This window comes from Babylonia areolata, chromosome 2, assembly GCF_041734735.1.
Source record: "Babylonia areolata isolate BAREFJ2019XMU chromosome 2, ASM4173473v1, whole genome shotgun sequence".
In the NCBI taxonomy this organism is placed as follows: domain Eukaryota; kingdom Metazoa; phylum Mollusca; class Gastropoda; order Neogastropoda; family Buccinidae; genus Babylonia; species Babylonia areolata.
The window spans coordinates 7,724,168-7,749,707 of NC_134877.1; the positions used below are offsets into that span (position 1 = coordinate 7,724,168).

Sequence of the window (25,540 nt, forward strand, 5' to 3'; positions counted from 1 at the left end):
GACATTCCGCGTTGAACCAGGGCGTTCTAGGGACCTGAGGCTTGGAGGTAGACGATGGGACTGCTGCTTTGGCGCAATCTAAAACGATCCGAGTCAGAGCGTCAGCAGGGTCCTTGCTTTTCAATACTGTTTCTTCCTGCAGCTCCGCTCTTATCTTGGTGGTAAAAAAACTCCAGTCTGCTTTGTCGTAGTACAGGCGGTCAGGCAGAGAGTCACCTTCTCCATCTGTGGGGCGGAGGACGACAGGAAAGTGGTCACTCCCGTGCAGATCGTCGTGCACTTTCCACTCGTAGTCCAGGACCAACGATGGATCGCAGACCGACAGATCTAAACACGAGAGCTTTCCAGAGGACAGATGCAGGTAAGTGGGAGACTTGTCGTTAAGACAGCACAAGTCCATGTCAGAGAGAAGGTTTTCTAAGAGAAGACCTCGGGCTGATGTCATCTCACTTCCCCAGAGCGGGGAGTGTCCGTTGAAGTCGCCCAACAGTAAAAACGGACGTGGGAGCTGGTCGATCAGGTTCATGAGGTCCTGCCTCAGAACACGGACGGAAGGGGGAAGGTAGAGATAGAGAGAGCAGACAGTGATGGTTTTCTCGAGCGTGACTCTGACTGCCACCGCCTGTAAAGGGGTGCTTAAAAGAACTGTACTGTATAAAAGGGACTTTCGAATAAAAAGAGCGACACCTCCCGTCAACCCCTCTTGCTTCGGTTGAGCGGGTTTAAAAACGGAGTTAAAACCAGAGAGAGATAAAACCTTGCCATCTCTTTGCAGAGTCTCCTGCAGTGCCAGCACTGAAGGTTTCAAAGCACGACAAAGCAGCTGGAGTTCCTGGAAGTTGGCATAGAATCCCCGGATATTCCAGTGGATCACTGCCATTAAAAAGGTTTTTAAAAAAAAAAAAAATAAAAAAAAAATAAAGCAGCAGCCTATTCCATCGCTACCCCCTGCTCCTCCACTTGCGGTGGCTCAAGGTCCGCCAGGATGGAATATTTGTTCTTTGACATAAATTTTTCGGGTTCCGACCGGGTCGGAATATCCACCACCTCGGCCCCTCCCGATCCCGCCGTGGCCGCAGCCCTCCCCTCCTTGAGTTTTGGAGGTGCGGGGGGCTTCCGGCCACTTCCGCCAGCCCGAGGGCCAGGCAGACGAGAGGCGGGGCGAGGGGGGCCGGGGGGTGGGGTGGGGCGGGAGGCGGACAACGTGCCTCCGCCCGAGGCTTTTCTCTCCCGCCCAGCAGCCCCTGAGGACTGCCGCGCAGGATGGGAAGGGGTGGACACAGCGCCTCCACCCAGGGCCAACGGTTCCGACGAGGCGGTTAAGTCGTCCGTCTGCGTTCCTGTGGACGTCGTCTGGACTGCGACGTCCACCGTCCCGGATCTGACGACAGAGGCATACGACGTCCTAGGCGACGCGGCCTCCACCTGTTTCCTTGCCTCAAAGAAGGAAATTTTCTGTTCTGTCTTGACTTTCTGAATTTGTTTTTCTTTCTTCCAGGCGGGGCAGTCCTTCGATGAGGACGGGTGGCCACCTCCGCAGTTCGCACACAGGGCTGCACTGACGCAATCGCCCTGGTGCGCCGCCTTCGAACAGGTGCCACACGCCTCTTCCTCCTTACATCTGTCTCTCACGTGTCCGAATTTCTGACACTTAAAGCATCTCAGAGGGGACGGTACGTACAGGCTGACATTAACTAGCAGGTATCCGACCCGAATGTCCTTGGGGACATCCGGGCAGCAGAAGGTGAGGAAGAAAGTGTTGGTCGGGACTCTGTCCGACCCCTTCCTCACCGTCACCCTGTACACATCGGTCACTCCCTGAGAGGACAGTTCGCTCTTGATCTCGGCCTCAGACACACCTTTCAACTCCGGGCATCTGATGACTCCCTTTGAGCAGTTGAGACCTTTGTGAGGGGAAATCTTCACTGCCCTATCCACGAAAGTGGTCGCCTTGAGAAGGAGCTGTGTCTGTCTTTTGGATTCTGTCTGTACTAAAAACGCTCCGCTCCTCAGCCTCTTGATGGATCTGAGCGATCCTGCCAGACACTGAAAGCCCTTCTGGACAGCGAAGGGGCTGAGAGCCGACAAGGGCTTGTCGTCATCAGCGCCCTCCATCACTAGCCACGATGGCCAAAAACCAGAGGTCTCGAGGTCGTCCGTTCCCTGTCGTCGTCTTTTTCCGAGTTTGGGGGGGGTGTATTTGTTTAGGATTCATGTTGAAAGAAAAATGTGAATTCATCCCTCCCTTACCCACCCACCATGGGGTCCAACTTAGGGGCCAGGGTCAAGGGAACACCAGCTTGACCCCTTCCAGGTTTCGGGAGGGATATACAACCAGCAGCCCAGCTCCAACGTGCTCCCCCCCGATCATGCCCAGCTCCCGGGGACAGAGAGCCGAGCACTACGGGGGTTACCTTCGTCAGCCACTAAACTGCCAGTCTTGACCCAGCCCCACGAAGGGGTAGCCGATTGACACACACGGGCCAATGTGTGCCGCCTGTCTTAGGAGAGGTCCGAGCCAAAGGGATGTGTTGAGAGCAGCGTGCTCTCTCAATCCCCAGGATCTCATTCCCCTCCATCACAGGTCGCGCCGCACGGCAAACACGGCGGGCCTAAAGAAGGCCGCAGAGAAAAAAAGAATGTGGAAAAGAAGGCTTGATGGGGAGCTGAGGACAGAAAAGAGGCGGTAAAAAGAAGAACAAAGGATAGCGAAAGGGACAGTGGGTCACGTTTAGTTTGGGCCTCACTCACGACCTGTTCGGCATGGGAAGCCCTATCAGGGGCATCAGTACAAAACCACCACTTATTCAGCCCTAACAGCTACGATGGCTATGTAGGCTGTCAATTAAGACCTGGGACCAGAGCACCAAACCCCAAGAAGCACTGATGCCCCCGCCGACATAGCTCGCTCGATCACTGGCCACTAAGCCTCCCGACCACGACAAGGTAGTGACCCTCCCGGGAGTGGGTCAGGAGAACACCAGCCTGACCCCCTCCAGGTTTCGGGAGGATATTTTAACTTGAATGTCACTCTAGGTCAGTCTAAATTTTATTACATAGTTTTGATTTGTGACCTGAGATAGGATTTATAACATTTGAACCAAACTGCAAATATACAGTGAATACAAGTTTCAGTAGCTCAAGGAGGCGTCACTGCGTTCGGACAAATCCATATACGCTACACCACATCTGCCAAGCAGATGCCTGACCAGCAGCGTAACCCAACGCGCTTCGTCAGACTTTGAGAAAAAAACAACAAAAAAAGATAAGCGTACATACATAAATAATAAAATACATACATAAATAAATAAATACAAATATATAGTTAATTGCTTCAACAGGACTGAGTGGCCAAATTTTATTTGCTGTGATATTTTGCTGATAACGATGTGAATTGTGGACGAGTGATAAACCAGCTGTATTGTGTCAAGAACACTGTATACCCATTGCGTTATGGGGTTCCAACCTTCTTTCCATGGAGTGATCACAATCATCTGTTAATTATTCTGTCACTAATGATAGTAATAATAACAAGAGAGGCAAAGCCTTCAACACTTACTTGTGATACACTTTTTAAAAAAATCCAAGCTTTTTTATGTATTGAGTATAATGCATTTACTGTTATATTTATATTTTTTGTATTCTCTAAACTTGGCAATTTGATCTGATATTCGACCCAACAAAAGATCTGTCATTATTATCATTTTTTGTTCAAACAGGAACTTCTTTTGCTAAGCATGGAAGTTTTGTTTATTGCAAACGTTTTGCTGCAGACAGTAAAACAAGGGAAATTACTCTGCTGGGGGAACTTAGTTTGCTTTAAACTGATCTTTCTCATCTTAAACATTACATTTTGAAATTATACTCAATACATAAAAAGCTTGGATTTTTTTTTTTTTAAAGTGCATCACAAGTGAGTCTTGAAGGCCTTGCCTCTCTTGTTTCAAAATGTAATGTTTAAGATGAGAAAGATCAGTTTAAAGCAAATTAACTCCCCTAGCATTACAGAGTAATTTCCCTTTTTTACTATCTGCACCAAAACGTTTGCAAAATAAATAAAACTTCCATGCTTAGCAAAAGAAGTTCCTGTTTGAACTAAAAATGATAATAATGACTGCTCTAGCTGTTGGGTCAGAATATCAGATCAAAGTGCCAAGTTTAGAGAATACAAAAAATATAAATATAACAGTAAATGCAGTTTGCATATAATTAGGCTTCATTCTTTTTTTTTTTTTTGTGCCCATCCCAGAGGCGCAATATTGTTTTAAACAAGATGACTGGAAAGAAATGAATTTTTCCTATTTTTATGCCAAATTTAGTGTCAACTGACAAAGTAGTTGCAGAGAAAATGTCAATGTTAAAGTTTACCACAGACACACAGACACACACACAGACAACCGAACACCGGGTTAAAACATAGACTCACTTTGTTTACACAAGTGAGTCAAAAATGAACATTTATATAGCGTCCTTTCTCTCCATGAACTCAGGGCACTTTAACCAGTTCAGTGCCAGATAATTTTGTAAATAAGTGCTCTCCCCTTGCCAGGGAATTTTGAGGATTTGGGGGTAATCACAAAAAATTCTAGCACAAAAGCTATGGGTGATACAGAAAGAAAGTAAACGTTTTTGTGAAGAAAAATTAGTGTAGATTCTGCTTCTGACCTCCCTTACCCAATTAGGTTGATTGTAGATAACTGTTCAGGCATGTCAAATCAAATCAAATTATGGTGCTTAGAGCCTCGCTGACCACTAAGGCCATCTCAAGGCTATCGCCATATTAATACCTACTACAAGGGTAAAAAAACAAACAAACAATAAAAACAAGTCACCACTTTAAGCTTACCACTCAAAGTTTAAAAAACATTCCATAGTTTAAAACCTTCAAATCTGATTAAAAATGTTCACTTCTTTCAAGAAGTCCATCAGCGCCCATGGAGGGACATCACGAAACAAGGTCTTCAGAGAAACCACCGTGTAATGTCTGTGTCTAATGTCATGCTGATCCCAACAGTCAAGAAGCACATGTTTCACGGTGAGAGGCTCATCACAGGGAATACATCGAGGGGCCTCTTCCCCCTTCAACAAGTAAAAATGAGAAGAAAAAAAAAGTGTGCCCCGCATGCAGTCTGCACAGCACAGACTCCTCCTTTCTGTTCTTCACCCCCGATGAGAGGGTCTCTTTTAGGTCTGGACGGATTTGGAACAGCTTGCTGTCTGTCTGGGTGTTCCACTCCTCTTGCCAAAGATCCTTAACATAAGTGTTCACCTTCTGCTTCATGTCTGTGTATGGTACGAAGAATCTCGATAATTCTTTCTTTGCAGCGTTCTTGGCCAGCTGGTCTGCCCTTTCGTTACCACAAATGCCAACATGTCCAGGAATCCAGGCCAACACAACCTCGTATCCTATCTTCGCTACGAGAGTAAAAGCTTTGTAGAATTCCAGCAGTTTGGGATGAGTCAGATTCCTGCAGGTGATCGCCTCCAGGGCTGACAAGGAGCCGGAAAAGATCATGAATCTCTTTTGTTTCGAAAAGAGAACCATTTTTACCACCAGAACCAGTGCGGTCACTTCTGCAGTGTACACTGAGCTGTCAGATAGGATGTGTTCAGTTGAGGGCTGGTCAGGAAAGGTGGGACAGAACGCAGATGCAGCAACTCCATCCTCTGACTTGGAACCATCAGTGAAGATTTTTTGGAAAGTGGGAAATTTGTGGCAGAGTTTCCGAAAAGTAAGTTCTGTAGGCCAGTGAACTGGTGGAGCCTTTACGGTACGAGGCCAGATCGAATCGGACCTCAGGTGTTTTAAAGGTCCACGGTGGGCTCTCGGGGAACTTGGAGAAGTCTGAGATGCCACCAACATCCAGATCAGCATTTTCTATGTGCGGTTGAATGTTGAGTCCAAAGGAGGGATGCAGTATGGGTTGTCTTTAAATTTCTTGTTGAAGGGATGTTGAACACAACGTCGTAAGCAGGGTTTTTGGGTTCAGAAAACAGTTTCAAGTAATAGTTTAGGGTCAGCTTCAATCTGCGGTTGGAGAGAGGCGGTTCCCCCGCCTCTGCATACAGGCTGTGCACAGGGGTGGTGCGGAATGCACCTAAGCTGAGACGGAGCCCTTGGTGGTGTGTAGGCTCCAGCAGTTTCAGGTAAGACGGTCTGGCCGAGCCGTACACTACACACCCGTAATCCAGTTTGGACTGGAGCAGGGCTCTGCAGAGGTGCAAGAGAGTTCTCTTATCAGCACCCCAGTCTGTGTGTGCCACAACTTGGATGATGTTCAGGGCTTTATGACATGATATTTTCTGCTGTTATATATGGCTGAGGAAGTTCAGCTTCTGATCAAAAACGACCCCTAAAAATCTGGCTTCCTTGACCGCCGAGATGATGGATTTTCCCAGACAGATTTCAGGGTCCAGATAGAATTGGCGAAAGTTATGAAAATGGATACACTCAGTTTTAGAGGACGAAAAGGTGAAACCATTCTCCTCTGCCCAACACTGAATTTTGTCCACGCAGAGCTGAAGCCGTTGCTGGATGCTGGCGTACGTGCTGCCAGTTGCATACAGGGCGAAATCGTCCACAGAGAGCTGTCCGATCCCTTCTGAACTGACTGGACAATGTTGTTTATTTTGATGCTGAAGAGAACCGGCGACAGAATGCTCCTTTTCAGAACGCCCAGCTCCTGCTCATAAATGTCGGACAGGGTGGGGCCGACCCTCATCTGGAATTGTCTGTCTTGCAAGAAATTGTGGATAAACTGGGGCAGGTGTCCTTGGAAGCCGAGCTTGTGCAGGTCTGAGAGGATTCCAAATTTCCAGGTAGTATCGTAAGCTTTCTCCAAGTCAAAAAATATGGCCACCACATGCTGTTTGTTTACAAAGGCATTCCTTACTGTGGTTTCCAGATGAACCAGATGGTCAACGGTAGACTGATGCTTGCGGAAACCACACTGTTCTTTCGCCAGAAGGCCGTCGGTCTCTAGTTTCCACATCAGTCTACCGTTGACCATCTTCTCCATCAGTTTGTAGATGCAGCTGGTCAGTGCTATTGGGCGGTAGTTTGAGGGGTTTGAGGGGTCTTTTCCCGGTTTTGGCACCGGGATAATGAGGGCTTTCCGCCAGGAGGGTGGAAAAAAGCCTGTGATCCAGATGTGGTTGTAAACTTTGAGCAGGGTGTCCAGACAGGTTTCGGGAAGATGTTTTAATAGTTTATAATGAACCTCGTCCATTCCTGGAGAGGAATCCGTGCAGGTCTGAAGGGCAGATTTTAGTTCATTCATAGTGAAAGGATGGTTGTAGCTCTCTGTGTTGCCAGAAGAGAAGTTGCAGGGCATTTTTTCTTTCAGGTTTTTGGTTTTGAGAAACAGAGCAGATTTGTTGGCAGATCTAGAGTTCAGTTCAATTGTGGGGGCTAGCAAATTAGCAGCTGCTTTCTTCTCTGTGATCAGAGTATCTGAGAACTTGAGATGGTGAAAATTTGGGCAGACGTTTTTGCCCTTAATTTTTTTTTAAAACCCTCCACACTTTCTTCTTGGGTGCGTTGGAGGTTAAGGAAGAGCAAAAATCTCTCCATGATTTTCTCTGGCTCTTTTTAAAAACATATCTGGCTTTCGCCCTCAGCTGTTGATGAGTTCGAACGCTATCGGTCTCCGGTCTCCGAAAGACGCACCATTGCGCTCTCTTCCGAGTCTTAGGGCATCCCGACATTCAGCATTGAACCAGGGCGTTCTTGGCATCTGAGGCTTGGAGGTAGACGATGGGACTGTTGCTTTGGTGCATTCTAAAATGATCCATGTCAGAGTGTAAGCAAGATCCTTGCTTTGTAAGACTGTTTCTTCCTGCAGCTCCACTCTTAACTTCGTGGTAAAAATTCCCCAGTCGGCTTTGTCATAGTTCAGGCGGTCCGGCAGAGAGTCACCTTCCACATCTGTGGAACGGAGGACGACAGGAAAGTGGTCACTCCCGTGCAGATCGTCGTGCACTTTCCACTCGAAGTCCAGGACCAACAATGGATCGCAGACCAACAGATCTAAACACAAGAGCTTCCCAGAAGACAGATGAAGGTAGGTGGGTGACTTGTCGTTAAGACTACACAGGTCCATATCGGAAAGAAGGTTTTCCAAAAGAAGACCTTGGGCTGATGTCACCTCACTACCCCAGAGCGGGGAGTGGCCATTGAAGTCGCCCAACAGTAAGAACGGTTGTGGGAGCTAGTCGACAAGGTTCATGAGGTCCTGCCTCAGAACATGGATGGAAGGAGGAAGATACAGAGAACAGACCGTGATGGTTTTCTTAAGTGTGACTCTGACTGCCACCACTTGTAAATGGGTGTTTAAAGGAACTGTACTATATAAAAGGGACTTATGTACAAAAAGAGCGACACCTCCTGTCAATCCCTCTTGCTTCGGTTGAGAGGGTTTAAAAATGGAGTTAAAACCTGAGAGAGATAAAAACTTGCCTTGCCATCTCTTTGCAGAGTCTCTTGCAGTGCCAGCACTGAAGGTTTCAAACGACAAAGCAACTGGCCTGGAGATTGGCATAAAAACCACGGATGTTCCAATGAATGAACGCCATTAAAAAGGTTAAAAATGAAACAGCAGCCTAATCCATTGCTACCTCCTGCTCCTCTGCTTGTGGTGGATCAAGGTTGGCCAAGACTACATATCTGTTTTTTGTATTCATCAAAGTCCTGTCCGATTTCGGCCAAGCCGGAATATCCACCACCTTGGCTTTCCTCGACCCCGTCGAGGCTGCAACCCTCCCCTCCTTGGGTTTTGGAGGTGCGGGGGGTTTCTAGGCACTCCCACCAGCCCGAGGGGCAGGCAGACAAGAGACGGGATGAGGAGAGAGGGGACAGGAGGCGGACACCATGCCTCCGCCTGAGGCTACCCCCCCTGCCCAGCAGCTCCTGAGGACCGCCGTACAGGATGGGAAGGGGTGGATACAGCACCTCCAACCAAGGCCAATGGTTTTACCAAAGTTGGTATGTAATCTGTCTGCATTCCTGTGGACGTCGTCTGGATCGCAACATCCACCATCCTGGGTCTGACAACTGATGCGTAAGATGGACCTGTCTTAGGCAATGTAGCCTCCACTAACTTACGGGCTTCAAAGAATGGGATTTTCTTCTCCGTCTTCACCTTCTGGATTTCCTTTTCTTTTTTCCAGGTGGGGCAGTCTTTAGACGAAGATGGGTGGCTGCCTCCACAGTTCACACAATGGGCTGGACTGATGTACTCGCCCTGGTGCACCACCTTTGAACAGGTGCCACACGCCTCTTCCTCCTTGCAGTGGTCCTGCACGTGTCCGAATTTCTAGCACTTGAAGCACCGTAGAGGGGACGGCACGTACAGACTTACATTCACCTGCAGGTACCCAACTCTTATGTCCTTGGGGACATTCGGGCAGCAGAAGGTGAGGAAGAATGTGTTGGTCGGGACTCTGTCCAACCCCTTCTGTACTGTCACCCTGTAGACATCTGTCACTCCCTGTGAGGACAGCTTGCTCTTAATCTCTGCCTCAGACACTCCTCTCAACTCAGAGCATCTGATGACCCCCTTCAAGCAGTTCAGTCCTTTGTGAGGGGAGACCTTCACCACCCTATCCACAAAAGTAGCCACTTTAAACAGAAACTGTGTCTGCCTCTTCGATGTCATCTCCACCAGAAACGTTCCGTTCCTCAGCCTCTTGATAGACTTCAATGCACCTGCCAAACATTGGAAACCTTTCTGGATGGTGAACAGGCTGAGAGCTGACAAGGGCTTGTCATCATCAGTGCCCTCCACCACAAGCCACGACGGCCAATATCCAGAGGTCTCTCCGACCTCCGAATCGGAGTCCGAGTCATTATCCGTTCCTTGTCTCCTCCTTTTTGCAAGTTTAGGGGGGTGTGACTGGATGGAAGCCATGGTTTTTTTATCTTTAATTCATCCCTCCCTTACCCACCCACCATGGGGTCCAACTTAGGGGCCAGGGTCAAGGGAACACCAGCTTGACCCCTTCCAGGTTTCGGGAAGGACATATGACCAACAGTCTTGCTCTAACACATTCCCCCCCAATCACGCCGAGCTCCCAGGGAGAGAGAAATGAGCACTGCGGGGGTTATCACAGTTAGCCTCTCAATTGCCCGTCTTGACCCAGCCCCATGTAGGGGTAGCCGATTGACACACACAGGCCAATGTGTGCCGCCTGTCTTAGGAGAGGTCCAAGCCAAAGGGACGTGTTGAGAGCAGCGTGCTCTCTCAATCCCCAGGATCTCATTCCCCTCCATCACAGGTCGCGCTGCACAGCGAACATGGCGGGCCTGAAGAAGGCTACAGAGAAAAAAAATGTGGAAAAGAAGGCTTGATGGGGAGCTGAAGACAGAAAAGAGGCGGTAAAAAGAATAGAGAATAGCGAAAGGGACAGTGGGTCACTTTTAGTTTGGGCCTCACTCATGACCTGTTCGGCATGGGAAGCCCTATCAGAGGCATCAGTACAAAGAAAAAAAAAACTAACAAAAAAAAACAAACCCACCACATATTCAGCCTGAACAGCTACAAGGGCTATGTAGGCTGTCAATTAAGATGTGGGACTAGAGCAGTAAACCCTCAGAAGCACTGATGCCCCTGCCCACATAGCTCGCTCGATCACTGGCCACTAAGCCTCCCGACCACGACAAGGTAGTGACCCCCCAGGAGGGTTGAGGCATGGGAAGTCAAGACAATGATTTTTGTGCGACAAAAAAATTCTATTTCCACCTCTACATAATAACATCCATAAAGAAAAGAAACAAAATACAGCAAGAAATAGCATGTCTATTGTCAGATTATACCTGTAGAAGAAATTAAAACAGGCTATAAGTTTATAAAAACAGCCATCCAAGTAAATCACTGTCCCAACAATGACAAAGGTGGGAAAAGTCAACGTAAAAGGTCAATCACTGTCTCAGAAACTGAGCTGGCAAGCTTTTTGACAGCTAAGAGCATTTGGGAGTGTGAGGGTGATGTTCTTTGATGACATTCACTCCTTTAAAGTTGCACGTGGGCTGATTAAAGTGTCTGCTGTGCATCCAGCTTGCCACCTCTTCAAACAAGTCAACCATCTGATTCAGAGAAAAAAAAAGCGTGAAAAACAAAAAGCATGTGTTTCACATCCAGTGCAGGTTTCACCCTGCGTTTTGTGAAAATCGTGGAACATTGGCGGTTGCCGATCCTACAGTCTGCATTGAAATGTGACCACACTCTTTCCTAAAAGCCACGCCCCCTTCATGAACTCTGGCTGACATTCGACCTATTGTCTTACATCACTCCTCTCCCTCTCCTCCCCTTCTTCCAATGCTCACTGCTCGTATTCTGTCAGTCATAGCCACTTGTTAAAAAAAGCTGTCTGATTGGATAGATGGACTGAATTACCTTAAAATGGGGCTGTCAGTTTCGTCACTGTCATGGTCAATCACCTTCGTTTTCAAACCAATCTTCAGACAAGAGAGATCCTTCTCCATCGTGAAATCTGTCCACAACCACAGGCAGAGCTTTCAGAATTGTGTAAATATGCGACTGAGACAATTTGCTTTACTGGACAGTTTTCAACGCAATGTTTTGCACATGATGCAATCCCCTTTTCCACACGCATATCACGTGGTCAATTAGCAAATTATCATCCAGTAGAAAGGGGTCTTCTACCTGATGAATGTTCATTTAAAAAGTATTTTTATAATCCAGACACATCAAACTAACTGTTCAGAGTCTGTTTATGTGAATTGAACCAAACTCCAATGAAGGAAAAATCAGAACATAGGCAGGATGTCAGTGGATGTCTTATAGGCACTATGACAATACTTTTTGTAGGACGTCTGCTGACATCTTATAGGCACTCTACTGGTTAAAAGAAAGATAAAAGTTACAAATTACATGAATCATTCATGACCACTCTTTCTCAAAACTCTCCCTAACCTGCCCCTGATGCCCTCTCCCTCTCTCATTCATCATGCATCGAAAGTGAGCTGACAAGGATAGTGTTGGAGAAAAATGAAGCTGAGAGTGCTTATAGACATGCTTTAAAAAGATGAGTTTTTAGTGAAGAGAAAAAGACAAAGATAGAATCAGAAGCACGGATATGATGAGAAAGGTTGTTACAGATATGAGGTGCAGCAAAAAGGAAAGAGTTCTTGTACTGACATGAGGATTGAGCGGAGAGTTCTTGAGGGAGAGTAAGCACTGATAAGGTCAGAAAGATAGACAGGTCCTGTGGAGTGAAAGGCAGAATAGCAGAGACACGCAATTTTATATCTGATTCTCACTTCAGTTGGGAGCCAGTGTAGAGTATGGAGGTGGAGAGAAATATGATCAGTATGGGCAGCATTGTTTTGAAGTTTTTTAATTCTCTGAAGAAGATTATGTGGACAGTCTATGAGAAGAGAATTACAGTAGTCAACTTGTGAAAGCACAAAAGCAGAAAGAGTGTTTGCAATTTCAATAGAAAGGTACTGACGGATAGAGATAATCCAAAAGAGTTCACAACTGACTGTGTATATCATATTGACTACCTGAGCATGCATGCTGATGTTCGAGTCAAGAATTACTCTGAGGTTCCTAGCTGATTTAGATAACTGAACTGTGGCATCACCAACCACAACAGGAGCAGGGAAAGAAACAGATGTGGACATTCTTAAAGAGGAAATTATAGCTTCAGTTTTGTCATCATTTAACTTTAGTTTGTTGAATGTCATCCAGGATTTAACATCATGAATGCAATATTGCACTGAATGAATCAGACTGTCTGTTTAGCTAGGTTCTGCAGGCTTTTGGAGCAGAGTATCATCAGCACAAAAAATGGTGAAGAACAGAATGGCCAGAAATGACACCAGAAAGAGGAGCAGAGTGCAGAACAAACGGAATGGGGTCCAGGACAGAGCCTTGTGGCACACCATAGGAGATCAGGGTTGAATCACACTTAAAGTTGTTGACAGAGACAATCTGGAAGCGGTTGGATAGGTGTGAAGAAAACTAATTCAGAACTCCTGAATGAATCCAAAATACATGTTCAAGTCTGGAAAGGAACATAACATACTATATTATACACTGATTGTAGACAGAGTAATCACATATAAATACTTTTAAAAGCTGAAACAATTATTGCTATAAACTTCTTTGCACACCCACTCACACACACACACACACACACACACACACACACACACACACACACACACACTCCCCAAAATGATACACATCTTCCATACACTATTCAATATACTCCTACCATCAGGATCATATCCTGATGAATGGGAAATCGGTATATCTGTTCCTATCCTAAAAAGTGGAGATCCTTATAAACCTCATAACTACATAGGGATAAAATTAAACAATGCAATCACAATTTTGTTAGTTTTTTTGTTTGTTTGTTGTTTTTGTTGTTTTTTTTTTGCCACATTATAAATAATAGAATTGTAAATTACCTTGAACAAAATAAGCTTTTTTGCCAAGGAACAACTTGGATTTCGTAAATTCTCCAGAACTTCCAATCATATTTTTAACTTAAAAAGAGTTATTGATAACATAATCAAGCAAAAAAATAGAAGAGTATACAGTTGCTTCACTGACTTTTAAAAAGCCTTTGATCCTGTCTGGCATGATGGATCACTGTTAAAATGACAAAAATAGGAATAAGAGAGCACTGCTTTAATATAATAAAGGCTATGTATGATAATGCTACAAAATGTGCCTGAACAAATCATGGTCTTTCTCAATATATCCCTGCTAAAACAGGACGTCCTACAAGGTAATATACTCAGTCCTACACTTTTCAATATTCTTATCAATGATATCATTAACTCTCTACAAGATCCAGACTCTCCAAAAATCGAGTCAAGCCTATCTCAAGTACTATGTTTATACTGATGATATTATTCTGTAAACAACTAAAAATGGTTACAAACAAAATTGAACAGACTAAACAACTTCTGCAATCAATGGGGACTAAAAATAAACAGGAACAAACAAAGGCAGTCATATTCTCCAAACATGATCCTGTGCTTCCACACTTTTTCAAGATTGGAGAAGATATCAATTTGTATATAAAATCATTGAAAAGCAAAACACTAAAGATAAGTGGCTTCACTTTCTTAAATCTGTTCTTGTCTCACTTGATCACATATGGCTGAACCAGGGTACACTGTTGACAGATTAAAGTTTGCACTCTTAAAGAAACTTGAGTGTCAGTACATGAACTTTGGAGAAAGCAGAAAAATAAATCTAAGTTAATATTCCACAATAATGTTTCTAAAGAATACAGACTACAACCATATCTGATCTACTCAAGAAAAAATGAGCATAGAACCACCATGTGCAGACTTCACATAAGTGCACATGATCGCCACATAGAAAGAGGCAGATACACAGGTACAAAAAAACAACAACAACAAAAAAAAACAACAACAAAAAAACAAATATGCAAGAGTATGCAAAACCTGTGGTGTATTAGAAGATAAGTATCATTTTCTAGACAAATGTATTAGAATAAACATTTACGAGAAGTTTTGTTAACAGATATAAAGTCTGAATTTACAAATTTTGATGGTACGGATACAGTCAGTCAGTGGTGCAATTACGACTCTGTACAACCTTGACTAGCAAAATTCATGTATGTTTCAAAGAATATGTCAAGTTTTAATTAGAACACCTTACATTTAGTCTGGTTCGTTGTTGTTTTTTACCCTTTGTTGTTGTGTCTGTAAATCTTTTATTTACAGATTTCATGACACATAAATATGATTCTGATTCTGATATGATAAATATGATTCATAAACACACACACGCACACACACACAAACACACACACACACATGCATGCATGTACACACACAGCCCACTCAAACTCACACACACATGGATTCATATGTGCACTATCAAGAATATAAAAGATTAATTGATGGTGGTGTAAAAGTCTTCTGGGCATTTGATTTGAGTTTTGCAATCCTGTAATGTTGACCAGATGGCAGAAGTTCATAATACTTTGTTAAAACATGACAATGATCATTTACTCTCTACATCATTTACTGACCTTTAGTACCATTCATGTCTTTTGCAAACTGACTTGCCTCACTCTCACAACTTTTCTGCACACATCCACAACATCATTCTACACTCACTCACACCACACACCTAAAATTCCATACCAGCACATGAATGAAGCTGTCAGTATGGACTCAATGCAGCAGCAATAATAACTTTAAATAATCTTGAGTTTATACCAATATTCCTTAATTTTTGTGAACAAAAAATCATGACTGGCATTTCATATGTATATTGTCAACATTAGTCAAAAACAATATTGTCTAAATAGTTACCAAGTATTTATACTCACGGACTCTTTCAACAGTTTCACCATAAATCAAAAGGTTTGGTACAGGCAATGGGTCTTTTCCAAAATCTATTAACAATTCTTTTGTTTTAATAACAATAAGGTCCAAATAGTTTTCTCTGCAGGACTGGAACTTTCTTACTTCACTGAAATGGGCACTATCAGTCAGACATATCTTGGCAAAATCATCAGAATATTTTATGACAGGAGTTTCCTCTGTGACTGCAGTCACTGGTGCACAAAGTAAAGAGAACAGGGGACAGTACTTGCACCAGTAGATGTGGAACACTGAGCTTACAGACTGGAAATTGATGGACTGAGTACAAATACCTGTGTGTCATCCCTCAAGAAGCAACAGTGTGTTGAAATATAAGCATGAGTTCCCATGATAGAACAGAACTTATTCTGATCAAGCAGTACAACAGAACTTCAAGGTTAAAACAGTCTGTTTCACTGTGTCACAGTCATAAGACCACAGTGCACCAAACAAAGCAAGTCAGAAAAGGCAGCGCAAAAACAGTACCTAGGAAGTGGTCAATGAAATAAGAGACACAACATTGTAGACCTACAACACTTGTCCAGGAAAGCAATTTATGCTATTTTCTTTCAGTGCTACAAGATTGGGAGTCATTCTCTGAGCTGACAAGAAGTCCAAACAATAACCTACCTATATGACAGAGTACAAAAATATGATAAATCAAAAGAACAGTCAAAGGCACATATCACAGAGCATAGTAATGCAATATACACTCAAATGCTAGACATTGTCCTACCTTGCCAATGACGTCAACAAGTAAGCGAAGAGCTCGCTCATCATGAATCAAAGAATCTGTGTAAAACCTGCCCAGGTATTTTCTTGGTCCAGTGTCATTGTCCACCGCACACAGGTCAGGACGCACATTGAAGCCATGCTCTATTCGACCCAGAGTGAAGGGAAATGCGCCTCCTGAACACACAAACTATAAGTGTACACTGTCCTTTTCCATCCCCCAGCCCCCTCCAACACAGGCCTAAACACACAAACATAAGGTGAAATTTTAACAAACGATTATTGCCCCAACTATCAATATGAAGCCGAGAACATCAATAAATAAACAAGAATAGCATCTTCAGCTCCTTCAAGGCACACAACTTCAAACCATGGCTACTTATCGTTTCCTATTAACCAGCACACAGGTAAATAACAGCTATACACTTCTAATGTTTGTGTTTGTGTTTCTATGAACTCATGATGGGGAGGATTGAGCAACATGGTTTGAAGTTGTGTCCCTTTAAACCAGAATGGGTTGCTCTTCTTGTTTCTGTATGTATGATAGTCAGTCGTTTTTGCCTATGACCATTAGAACAGCAGAGGAGGTAACTGCTGTCGTGACTATCTGGGCTAGAATTTGATTATGGTGGAGAGTGTCTCACCCAAGTTACATCCCCATTCTCTTGGCCAAGAAGGTTTTAGGACAGCTGGTGCTGGGATGGTTCCCAAAGGCCAACTCCCTCCGAAGGCTGCAGTACTAAGAGCCAGTGCAATTTTGCCTCCTAGTTTGACAGTCATAGTCCTTCACAAAAACTAAGCTGTAAGAGATTTCCCATTGCACTGAAAAAAACATTGATAATACAGCTCACACTCTGCTGTTGGCCCAACTGAAAACTTATGCCAACCTGTGATGTATGCTTGTACACACTGGCCAATGGTCTTCTTGTTTAGCATCATAAGGATTACAACTTCAGTAAAGAAATATTTTGAAAATCTTTCTTTTTCAATGCATACTAACACACACAAGCACATGCACACAAACACTGACACATATAAACATACACTCATACAAACATACACACACAGAGAGAACACATGAACACAGAAGATACATGCACACATAAACACATACACACACATGATAATAAAAATACACACATGGATGTGATCATTTACCTCCATGAGCAAAGCAGACTTTGAGTTTGGGGAATCTCTCCAGCACTCCACCAAACAGCATGGAGACAATGGCTGTTGTGGTTTCTGCTGGCATGCCTGTACACCAAAAATGGGCATTTTTCAGTGTGGTTTCTGCTGGCATGCCTGTTCACCAAAAATGGGCATTTTTCAGTGTGGTTTCTGCTGGCATGCCTGTTCACCAAAAATGGGCATTTTTCAGTAAGATTCTAACATTCAAGTCACATACTCCTCTTTTGTCAAACAAGCTATTGTTCATTCCCTTTTCAACCCCTTTCAATATGTGCCAAATCTATCACTGATATCTTGGATATCAAGCACAGTACCTTCTGTCAGAGAAAACTTCCAGCAAGAGCTCTGCCCTTCTTTGTCAACACTTCATATCTCCCTTCAGTCAATGACAAGGTTGTCAACACCAGCACTTCCAACAATGATGGGTTATCTCCATTGTTTGGCTCAGTTCATCAGCCTTTTTACATCAGATCTGATAACCAAACACATTACAGTTCAGACTACATGAAGGACTTTGATCATTATCATCACAGTAAAATTTTGTGACAGACTTTTGCAACAGACTCAAAGACAATAGACCGCTAGAGAGTTCCATGCTAACATGACTTATAGAGGCACTTTACATTATCTGTGCTTTCGAAAAACAAGCAACAAAGGCGATCATGAGAGGAAGAACATGTGAAATAGCAGCCTTTTTTTTTTCAATACTTTTTGCTTCATATTTTGTTTTATTCACTGTGCATATGATGGCACTTCATTAAACAGAGTTTGTATGAAGCATGAAGGCTTTCAAATAAAGAAATGGAGGACATCACATGTTTGCTGCTTTTGCCTATGTCAATCGCCTTTGGCACTGCTCACAATTTCAAGTAAAAGTTAGATGCACATGCGGAAGATCCAAGATTGCTGTGGAACTCTCCAGCTTTTTTTGTTTATGGAAACAGCTGTTCCACAGATATACTTTTTAAAGTAAACTATTGTTGAGAAAAAGAGGATTATAAAACAGGAATGACAATGCAATACTTATCTTGCTGTTAATACTTTTGCCAAGAGGAGACAGGGCTGACAGAAGAGGGTGCTGGGCTATGTTACCAGTATCTTCTTGTAACAACTGATTTTTCAGTGTGAAACACAGTTTCCTCTCCTTAGGTCAACATGGTGCCCCAGTGCACAACCACCCTTTCATTTTTTCCTGCATTTGTTTATTTCTTAAAATAGATGTTCCTGCCTTGCATTGTCAGGAATAATGCCATGAAGTCACTGTGGATTCTTAAACATGCACCAAACACATGCCGCACAAAAGACCTCTCTGTTTATCATCTCATTATAGAGTAGCATCTGGACCACAACTCAAGGTCCTGTGCAGGACAAGGAAAATCCCATCTTTGAAATGGAACATCCCATTTTCTATGAAAACGAAAATCTCATCTTCCAAGAGAACAAATACCCCATCTTTCAGAAGAAGAAATATCCCATCTTTCAGGAGAAGAAATACCCCATCTTTCAGAAGAAATGTTTCAGGAAAAAGCCCACCTCTCAAAAGAAGAAAAATCCCACCTTTCAGGAGAAGAAAAATCCCCTTTCAGAAGAAAAATCCCACCTTTCAGGAGAAGAAAAATCCTCTTTCAGAAGAAAAATCCCACCTTTCAGGAGGAGGAAAAGCCCACCTTTAAAGAGGAGGAAAATCCAAATCCCACCTTTAAGGAGGAGGAAAATCCCACCTTTAAGGAAAATCCCACTTTTAAGGAGAAGGAAAATCCCACCTTTCAAGAGAAGAAAAATCCCAGGAGAAGGAAAATCCCACCTTTAAGGAGGAAAATCCCACCTCTGAGGTGAAGAAATATCCCAGGAGGAGGAAAATCCCAACTTTTAAAAAGGAGGAAAATCCCACCTTTCAGGAAAATCCCACTTTTAAGGAGAAGGAAAATCCCACCTTTCAGGAAAATTCCACCTTTATGGAGGAGGAAAATCCCACCTTTCAGGAGAAGAAAAATCCCACCTTTCAGGAGGAGGAAAATCTGAAGAAAAATCCCACCTTTCACATGTGACACAGACCTGCACAATGGACCTGCCATGGGCATTCTCTTTTCAAGGATGCTGTCACCTGCTTTCATCTTTATAATCTTTCTTTTTTTTTAAAATTCAAACCTGCGTACAATGTCAACTCAGCTTTGAAATACTCATCTCAATTACACTGTCCAACTTTGATCTACAACTGGACTGGATGTATCTCAAAAGTGTGGAGTACTTCCATTCTGCGGAACAAAAAAGGCCGTAGACAACAGGTGTGGCATTAAAAACCTTGTCCGTTTCTTTTTTTTTTGTTTTTTGGTAGTCTTAAAAAGAATGATGCTAAATTAATTAAAATATTCAAAATATTCAATCCATAGGTAAAGAAATAAAAACACAGTGTCTAACACAATATTTGAAAAGCAAGATAGACTGTAACTAATGTAATCAACAATGATTATGATACACAGTGAAAGTTATATTTCAGAACTGGAGCAGACTGTGCAGTTTATAGTATGAACATAGGCTTTAACTGCTCACCAACTAGCCAAGGCAGCCAGTATTTTTTCATGCGGCCCCCTTGTTCCATATCCCACGGATGGACAAAGATGGCCATCTCGTGCTGCTCGGCTGCCTGCACAGTACAGCATCAATTGCTAACAATTCTTTCAGGATAAAATAATTCAACCATAAATGCATAGCCTTTGACAGTTCTGGCATAATTCATATCATTCTGCAGATGTATCACTAAACTACACATTTCTCTATCATTTCGTTTAAGACATTTAAACAAAAAGTAAAAACAAAAATGGCAAAGCAGTGATTGTTCGTGTGTGTGTGTGTGTGTGTGTGTGTGTGTGTGTTTGTACCTGCATCATGCTAACACAATCTTTTATACTGACACAAGCACAATGTAAAACATGTCTTTCAAGATACATTTTGCTAGTTACCTAAAAATCTTCTGGAAATAATCTTAAAATCAAGAGGGAAATATTAATAGAAAGAGCAGCAAAACTAGCGTTATGCTTTCCCTATATACTTTCTTCTTTCCATAAAAGATTGAGATTGGTTTGATCTGAACGTTTATACATTAACAAAGAATGGCATGATTTACAGTGTTAAATTAATTATAAAAAAAAAAAAAAATCAAACACTTACGGCAAAGACGGGCAACAGTTCTTCAGCATCAAGATTCCACTCATTGATGTGAGACCCTATCTGCACTCCTGGTAATCCTGAAATCACCATAACAAATAACAAATCATACACTGTAGTCCCTTTCCAGCATGTGCTGAACTGGACCAATGCTGGAAATGTTATGTATATGACTTTCTGTCAGTTCACCTGTCATCTAACAAGAAGCAACATTCCCAAAACTGTAAGTGAAAAAAAAAAAGATTGCCAAAAGAGAAGTATTTCACAAGGAATAAGTACTTTAGAAAGGAAACTGTTTGAGCAGCCCAAATCAGGGGCACTCACAGTGGACAAAGAAAACACTTGAACAGCACCTCAGGAAAACGTATTCTGATCCACAAAGCAAGAAACCATTAGATCTCAAGGGTCTGGTCAGAAACCAGAGAAGAAGTTCAGCGATAAACCACCAACCCTTGAGGAAGTACAGAAAGTGGTCAAGAAAGCCAGGGCCAACTCATCACCAGGGCCAAACGGAATATCGTACCTGCTGTACAAGAAATGTCCTAAAGTCCTTGATTGGGTCCAAAGAGTGATAAGATCAGCATGGAGGAACCTGAAGATCAGCGACCAGTGGATGATAGCTAATGGCGTGTACATCCCGAAAGAGCAGAATTCAAGTACCATCAACCAGTTCAGACCAATATCGCTCCTGAATGTGGAAGGAAACATCTTCTTCTCTGTCATGGCTGCAAGACTGACAAAATACCTCACAGAAAATGAGTACCTGGAAGTGTCAGTCCAGAAAGGCGGCATCCCAGGAGTTCCTGGCTGTGTAGAACATGCCACAATGATTTGGGATGCAATCCAAAGAGCAAAGGCAGAGAAAAAGAACCCTGACATGGTATGGCTGGATCTGGCAAATGCGTACAGGTCAGTTCCTCATAACATGATCCAACTGGCTCTCGAGATGCACCATGTACCAACGGACATCAGGGAAATGCTGAAGAAGTACTTCCATGGCTTCTCAATGCGGTTCACCACCAAGGAATACGCGACAGATTGGATCAATCTGGAAGTGGGCATAGCCATCGGCTGTGCAGTTTCTCCAATCTTGTTTGTGCTGGCAATGGAAGTGATCTTGAAGGCTTCAATGAAGGGAACAGATCGAGCCAACCTTGGTAACAGATACCAGATACCTCCTTTGAAAGCTTTCATGGATGACAAAGCAGTCCTTTCAACAAATGAGGATGACACCCGTAAAATATTGAAGTGGTTGAACGAGCTAGTTGCTTCAGCCAGGATGAACTTCAAACCAAAGAAATAACGGAGCCTCTCACTGCGTAAAAGAAAGGTAGCTGAAACGGTCACATTCACTGTAGCCAACCAAGCCATTCAAATGGTGTCAGATGAACCAGTCAAGAGCCTTGGAAGACGGTATGATGAGTCCCTGAAAGACAAAAAGAAAGGAGACCAAGCAGACAGAAGAAGGCCTGCATATCATAGACCAGTGTGGCCTTCCTGGCAAATACAAAGTGTGGTGCCTACAGTCCATGCTGATACCAAAGCTCCTGTGGCCTCTCCTGATATATGATATCAGCTGTAGCACAGTCAAGTAGACTGAGGCAAAGATCAACAAATACACACACAAATGGCTTGGTGTCCCATCTGGTCTCACTGATGTGGCACTCTACTGTCGCCAAGCAAAGCTGAGGCTACCTCTGAAGTCCCTTGTCGAAGAATACAAGGTTGGGAAGGTAAGACTTCTCAGCATGCTTGAAGACTCAGGTAACAGTATTGTGAAATCCAACCAACCCAAGCTGAAGATTGGCAGAAAAAAGACAGTATGGGAGGCAGTCAGTGCAGCGAAAGAAAGCCTTAAGACAAAGGAAATAATTGGACGCACCCAAAACAACAGACAGGGCCTGGGATTGACAAAGATGGAATGGTGGTCTGAGGCAAGGGGGAAAGCAAAAAGAGACATGATCATACAAGAGATCAAGAAGGAAGAGGATGATAGGAGTCCAGAAGGCAGTCCAGCAAGGCCAGTAGGAGCAGTGGACAACATGGGAAATGCACTCCAAAGGAGCCTCAGCTGGAGCGACATGTGGAACATGGCCCCTCTGAGGGTCAGCTTCATCCTAAGATCTGTGTATGACCCCCTTCCCTTGAATACAAACTTGGTGAAATGGGGGAAAGCAGATGACCCTGCGTGCCACTCTGACATGGCAAACAAACAGTGGAACATGTCCTCTGCTCATGCAAAGCGGCGTTGAGCCAAGGATGGTACACATGGAGGCACAACCAAGTGCCAGAAGAAATTGCAAACATGGTGAGCACTGTCCAAGGAGCACCAACACAACCAGAAGTTTCAGCAGAGTTCTGCTCGGCAGAAGGCAATAAAGTCTGGCCAGGAACAGCATCCAAAGTTTCCAAAGCATGGAAACGTGGGCTGCTTGATGGTGCCCAAGATTGGGAATACACAGTTGACCTACCAGAGGGGAACACCCGGAAATCATCAGCAAGAGCGGCATGAGACCTGACATAGCACTCCAATCCAAGGCAATGAAACAAGCGATTCTGATTGAGCTCACTGTGCCATACGAAAGCAGAATGGAGGAAGCCCACATCTACAAGACCAAGAAGTATGCTAGTCTAGCCAGCAGCCTGAGAGAATCTGGCTTCCAAGCCACAGTCCTCACCATAGAGACTGGTGGAAGAAGGTTTGTGGGCGCATCTGCCTACAGTCTCATGAAACAGCTGTTGATTTCTGGCAGAGAGAGGACATGGGCTCTCAAGGCAATAGCAGAAGCAGCAGAAAAGAGTTCCAGCTGGATCTGGTCACAGAGGAATGAAAGTAAAGTTTTTAAGGATTAAATTTCCCTACTCAAACTAGGCGTACGATGGCTCAGAGGTTAAAACATCTGCCAGAAAAGGTGACTCAGTCCTGAAGTGGTGACCACCCTGGAGGCACGGGTTAGAACCTGCTGAGGACCAGGAAAAGAAAAAGAAAAAAAAAGGCAGCAAAACAAGGGCATCCAGGAGTCATGACCTACGTGTGGCCCGGCCCCCTTAGAGTGTAAGGAGTTAAGGGCTGAAACACTTGACTCAGGTGGGCTTTTTATCTGAAGACCTTGTACTGTCCAGCTCTCCCTAGAATTTCTTATCACTTTAAGAGAAAAGGCACATAATTCAAACCATTGCTTGAGTCTGGAAGTCAGGAGCTGCTGGCTTGAAGGGTTGTCAGAAGGCATAGTGGCAGTTATTTATCTGGTTGATATCAAACATCCTGTCTCCCTTGTTGGGGATCCAGCAAGCTGGGGAGAAGGGACTGGAGGGGGGTGTCAAGGAGGGTACAAGAACAGGATGACTGCCATTTGGTGTTGTTTGCATTTTATTTTGTTCCTTTTTCTTTCAATAATCAAACTTCTTTTTTCTTCCAAATCAAGCCATTATTTTAAAAGTACATTTTGAAATTTCAGTTGTCATACCATAGCAAGTTGAAAGCACTGCAGAACAGACAACTGTGGAAAAGTCTATATGTCTAGGTGATGGCACAATATTGGTTTAAAAAACTCTGTGTGTGCGTGTGTGTGAGAGTGCGTGCATGCGTGCGTGCGTGCATAGCGCGCGCGCGCGCGTGTGTGTGTGTGTGTGTGTGTGTGTGTGTGTCTGTCTGTCTAATCTGTTTGTGTGTGTCTGAGTCTGTCTGTGAATGAGTAAGTGAGAGAGTGTATGTCTGTTTCCTGTGTTTTGTCTGTTTCGTAGGCTGCTTGATTTGCTTTCCTTCTTTCACTTTGTTTTTAAAAAAAGGATGTTACACAAACAAATGGACATATAAATAAGCAGGAAATGAAGGAACATCCTGAATAAATGCGACAGAAAAGGTTGCATCACAACAAACATCAAAATTGTATTAGGTCCCATTTTCATGCTCCCTACACGAGGGTAAAGCGCTGTAAAACACCTTTTTCTATCACATTATTGCAGAAAGTTTAATCATTTCGATGTTGTTCCCAACATTCCTCGGAAAAGATTTGGGTCAAGTCTTGGTATATATTTCTCTTTGAGTTATACACATTGCCTTGATTTTATTGTTTGCTATTGATTCCTATGCTGAATTTGAGGTTGATGCAATGCAATGATCTGTCATGTCAAAAACAATAAATAGATGTCAGTTACAGTGTCATCACTACCAGTGTCTTTACTGATACTATTGTCATTATCATGATCATCACTGATGTCATCTCCATCTTTCTCTTTCTTTTCGTCTCTCTCATTCTTCTCTTTCTCACGTTTTCTTGCAAATGAAAGAAAGTGCAGGAGGGAAATGATCACGCTTTCTTGCAACCCCACTGTTTTTTTGTAAAGTGAGGTGGCCCCAACGCTTTCCTTCAAAGTGAGAGAAATCATTGGATTGGAAGAAAGTGTGGGTTAAATGGGGCACAGCAGATAGTGGTGAGTACAACTAAATGGTGAATCAAAACAGACACTGGTCAACTCTATGCACACTGTCACTGGAGAGGGTGTGAAAAAGTAAGCATTCAAACAATATTTCAAAATCTGAAAAGAAAACCCAACATGCACAAAGCATTCATTACATGCACAGAACATGCTGAGATACAAAGCAAAGAGACCCACCTAACTCATTCTTGCAGCGGAGCAGTTCTTGCACTGCCAGCTCTGGTGCCTGCATGGGAAGAGTACCCAGGCCGATGAAACGGGATGGATATGTCCCCACCACGCCAGCAATGTGATTGTTCAAGATCTGACTCAAATCTTGAGTGTCCCTGGGCTCTGCCTGAGAGACACATCTGTCACAGCATCTACCATGCATATGAGGTAATGTGTGTATCTCCTGTTCTTTTTTTGTTCTTTTTATCATCACTCCACTCACAGATTTTATATAAAAAGGACATAGTGTCCAGCATGCCCCGCATCATATGATTTTTTAAATATCACCATAGCCTCTTTAATAGGAAAAGCAAGAATTCAAGTCAACAAAGAATTTCATTTGCTGGGTGTTTCATCATTTACATGTGTGTACATAAACATCAGTATGTTTTGTGTATGTGCATATATGTGCTTATGCATGTGTGT

At 43.5% G+C, this 25,540-nt stretch overlaps 2 protein-coding genes across 3 annotated transcripts in view; both read right to left on the bottom strand.

Annotated features, from left to right (window-relative positions):
• LOC143278477 (uncharacterized) overlaps window positions 1-6,722 on the bottom strand; it is an 87,835-nt gene extending 81,113 nt beyond the window's left edge. The window contains exon 1 of the mRNA XM_076583279.1: window positions 6,613-6,722. Within this exon, the coding sequence (XP_076439394.1) occupies window positions 6,613-6,722 (110 nt within the window). The remainder of the gene's footprint in view (window positions 1-6,612) is intronic.
• The window catches only part of LOC143297170 (2-amino-3-carboxymuconate-6-semialdehyde decarboxylase-like), a 41,649-nt gene that overhangs the window by 10,471 nt on the left and 5,638 nt on the right, over window positions 1-25,540 (bottom strand). Inside the window, exons 4-9 of one of the 2 annotated variants that reach the window (XR_013057220.1) lie at window positions 25,082-25,241; window positions 20,468-20,544; window positions 19,850-19,943; window positions 17,270-17,365; window positions 16,116-16,288; window positions 11,394-11,490 (exon numbers count right to left, since the gene is read on the bottom strand). Coding sequence is in view for 1 of the 2 variants with exons in the window: in XM_076609365.1 (XP_076465480.1) it covers window positions 16,116-16,288; window positions 17,270-17,365; window positions 19,850-19,943; window positions 20,468-20,544; window positions 25,082-25,241 (600 nt within the window). In the remaining variant the exon portion in view is untranslated. The remainder of the gene's footprint in view (window positions 1-11,393; window positions 11,491-16,115; window positions 16,289-17,269; window positions 17,366-19,849; window positions 19,944-20,467; window positions 20,545-25,081; window positions 25,242-25,540) is intronic. The other variant, XM_076609365.1, reaches the window with a different exon arrangement.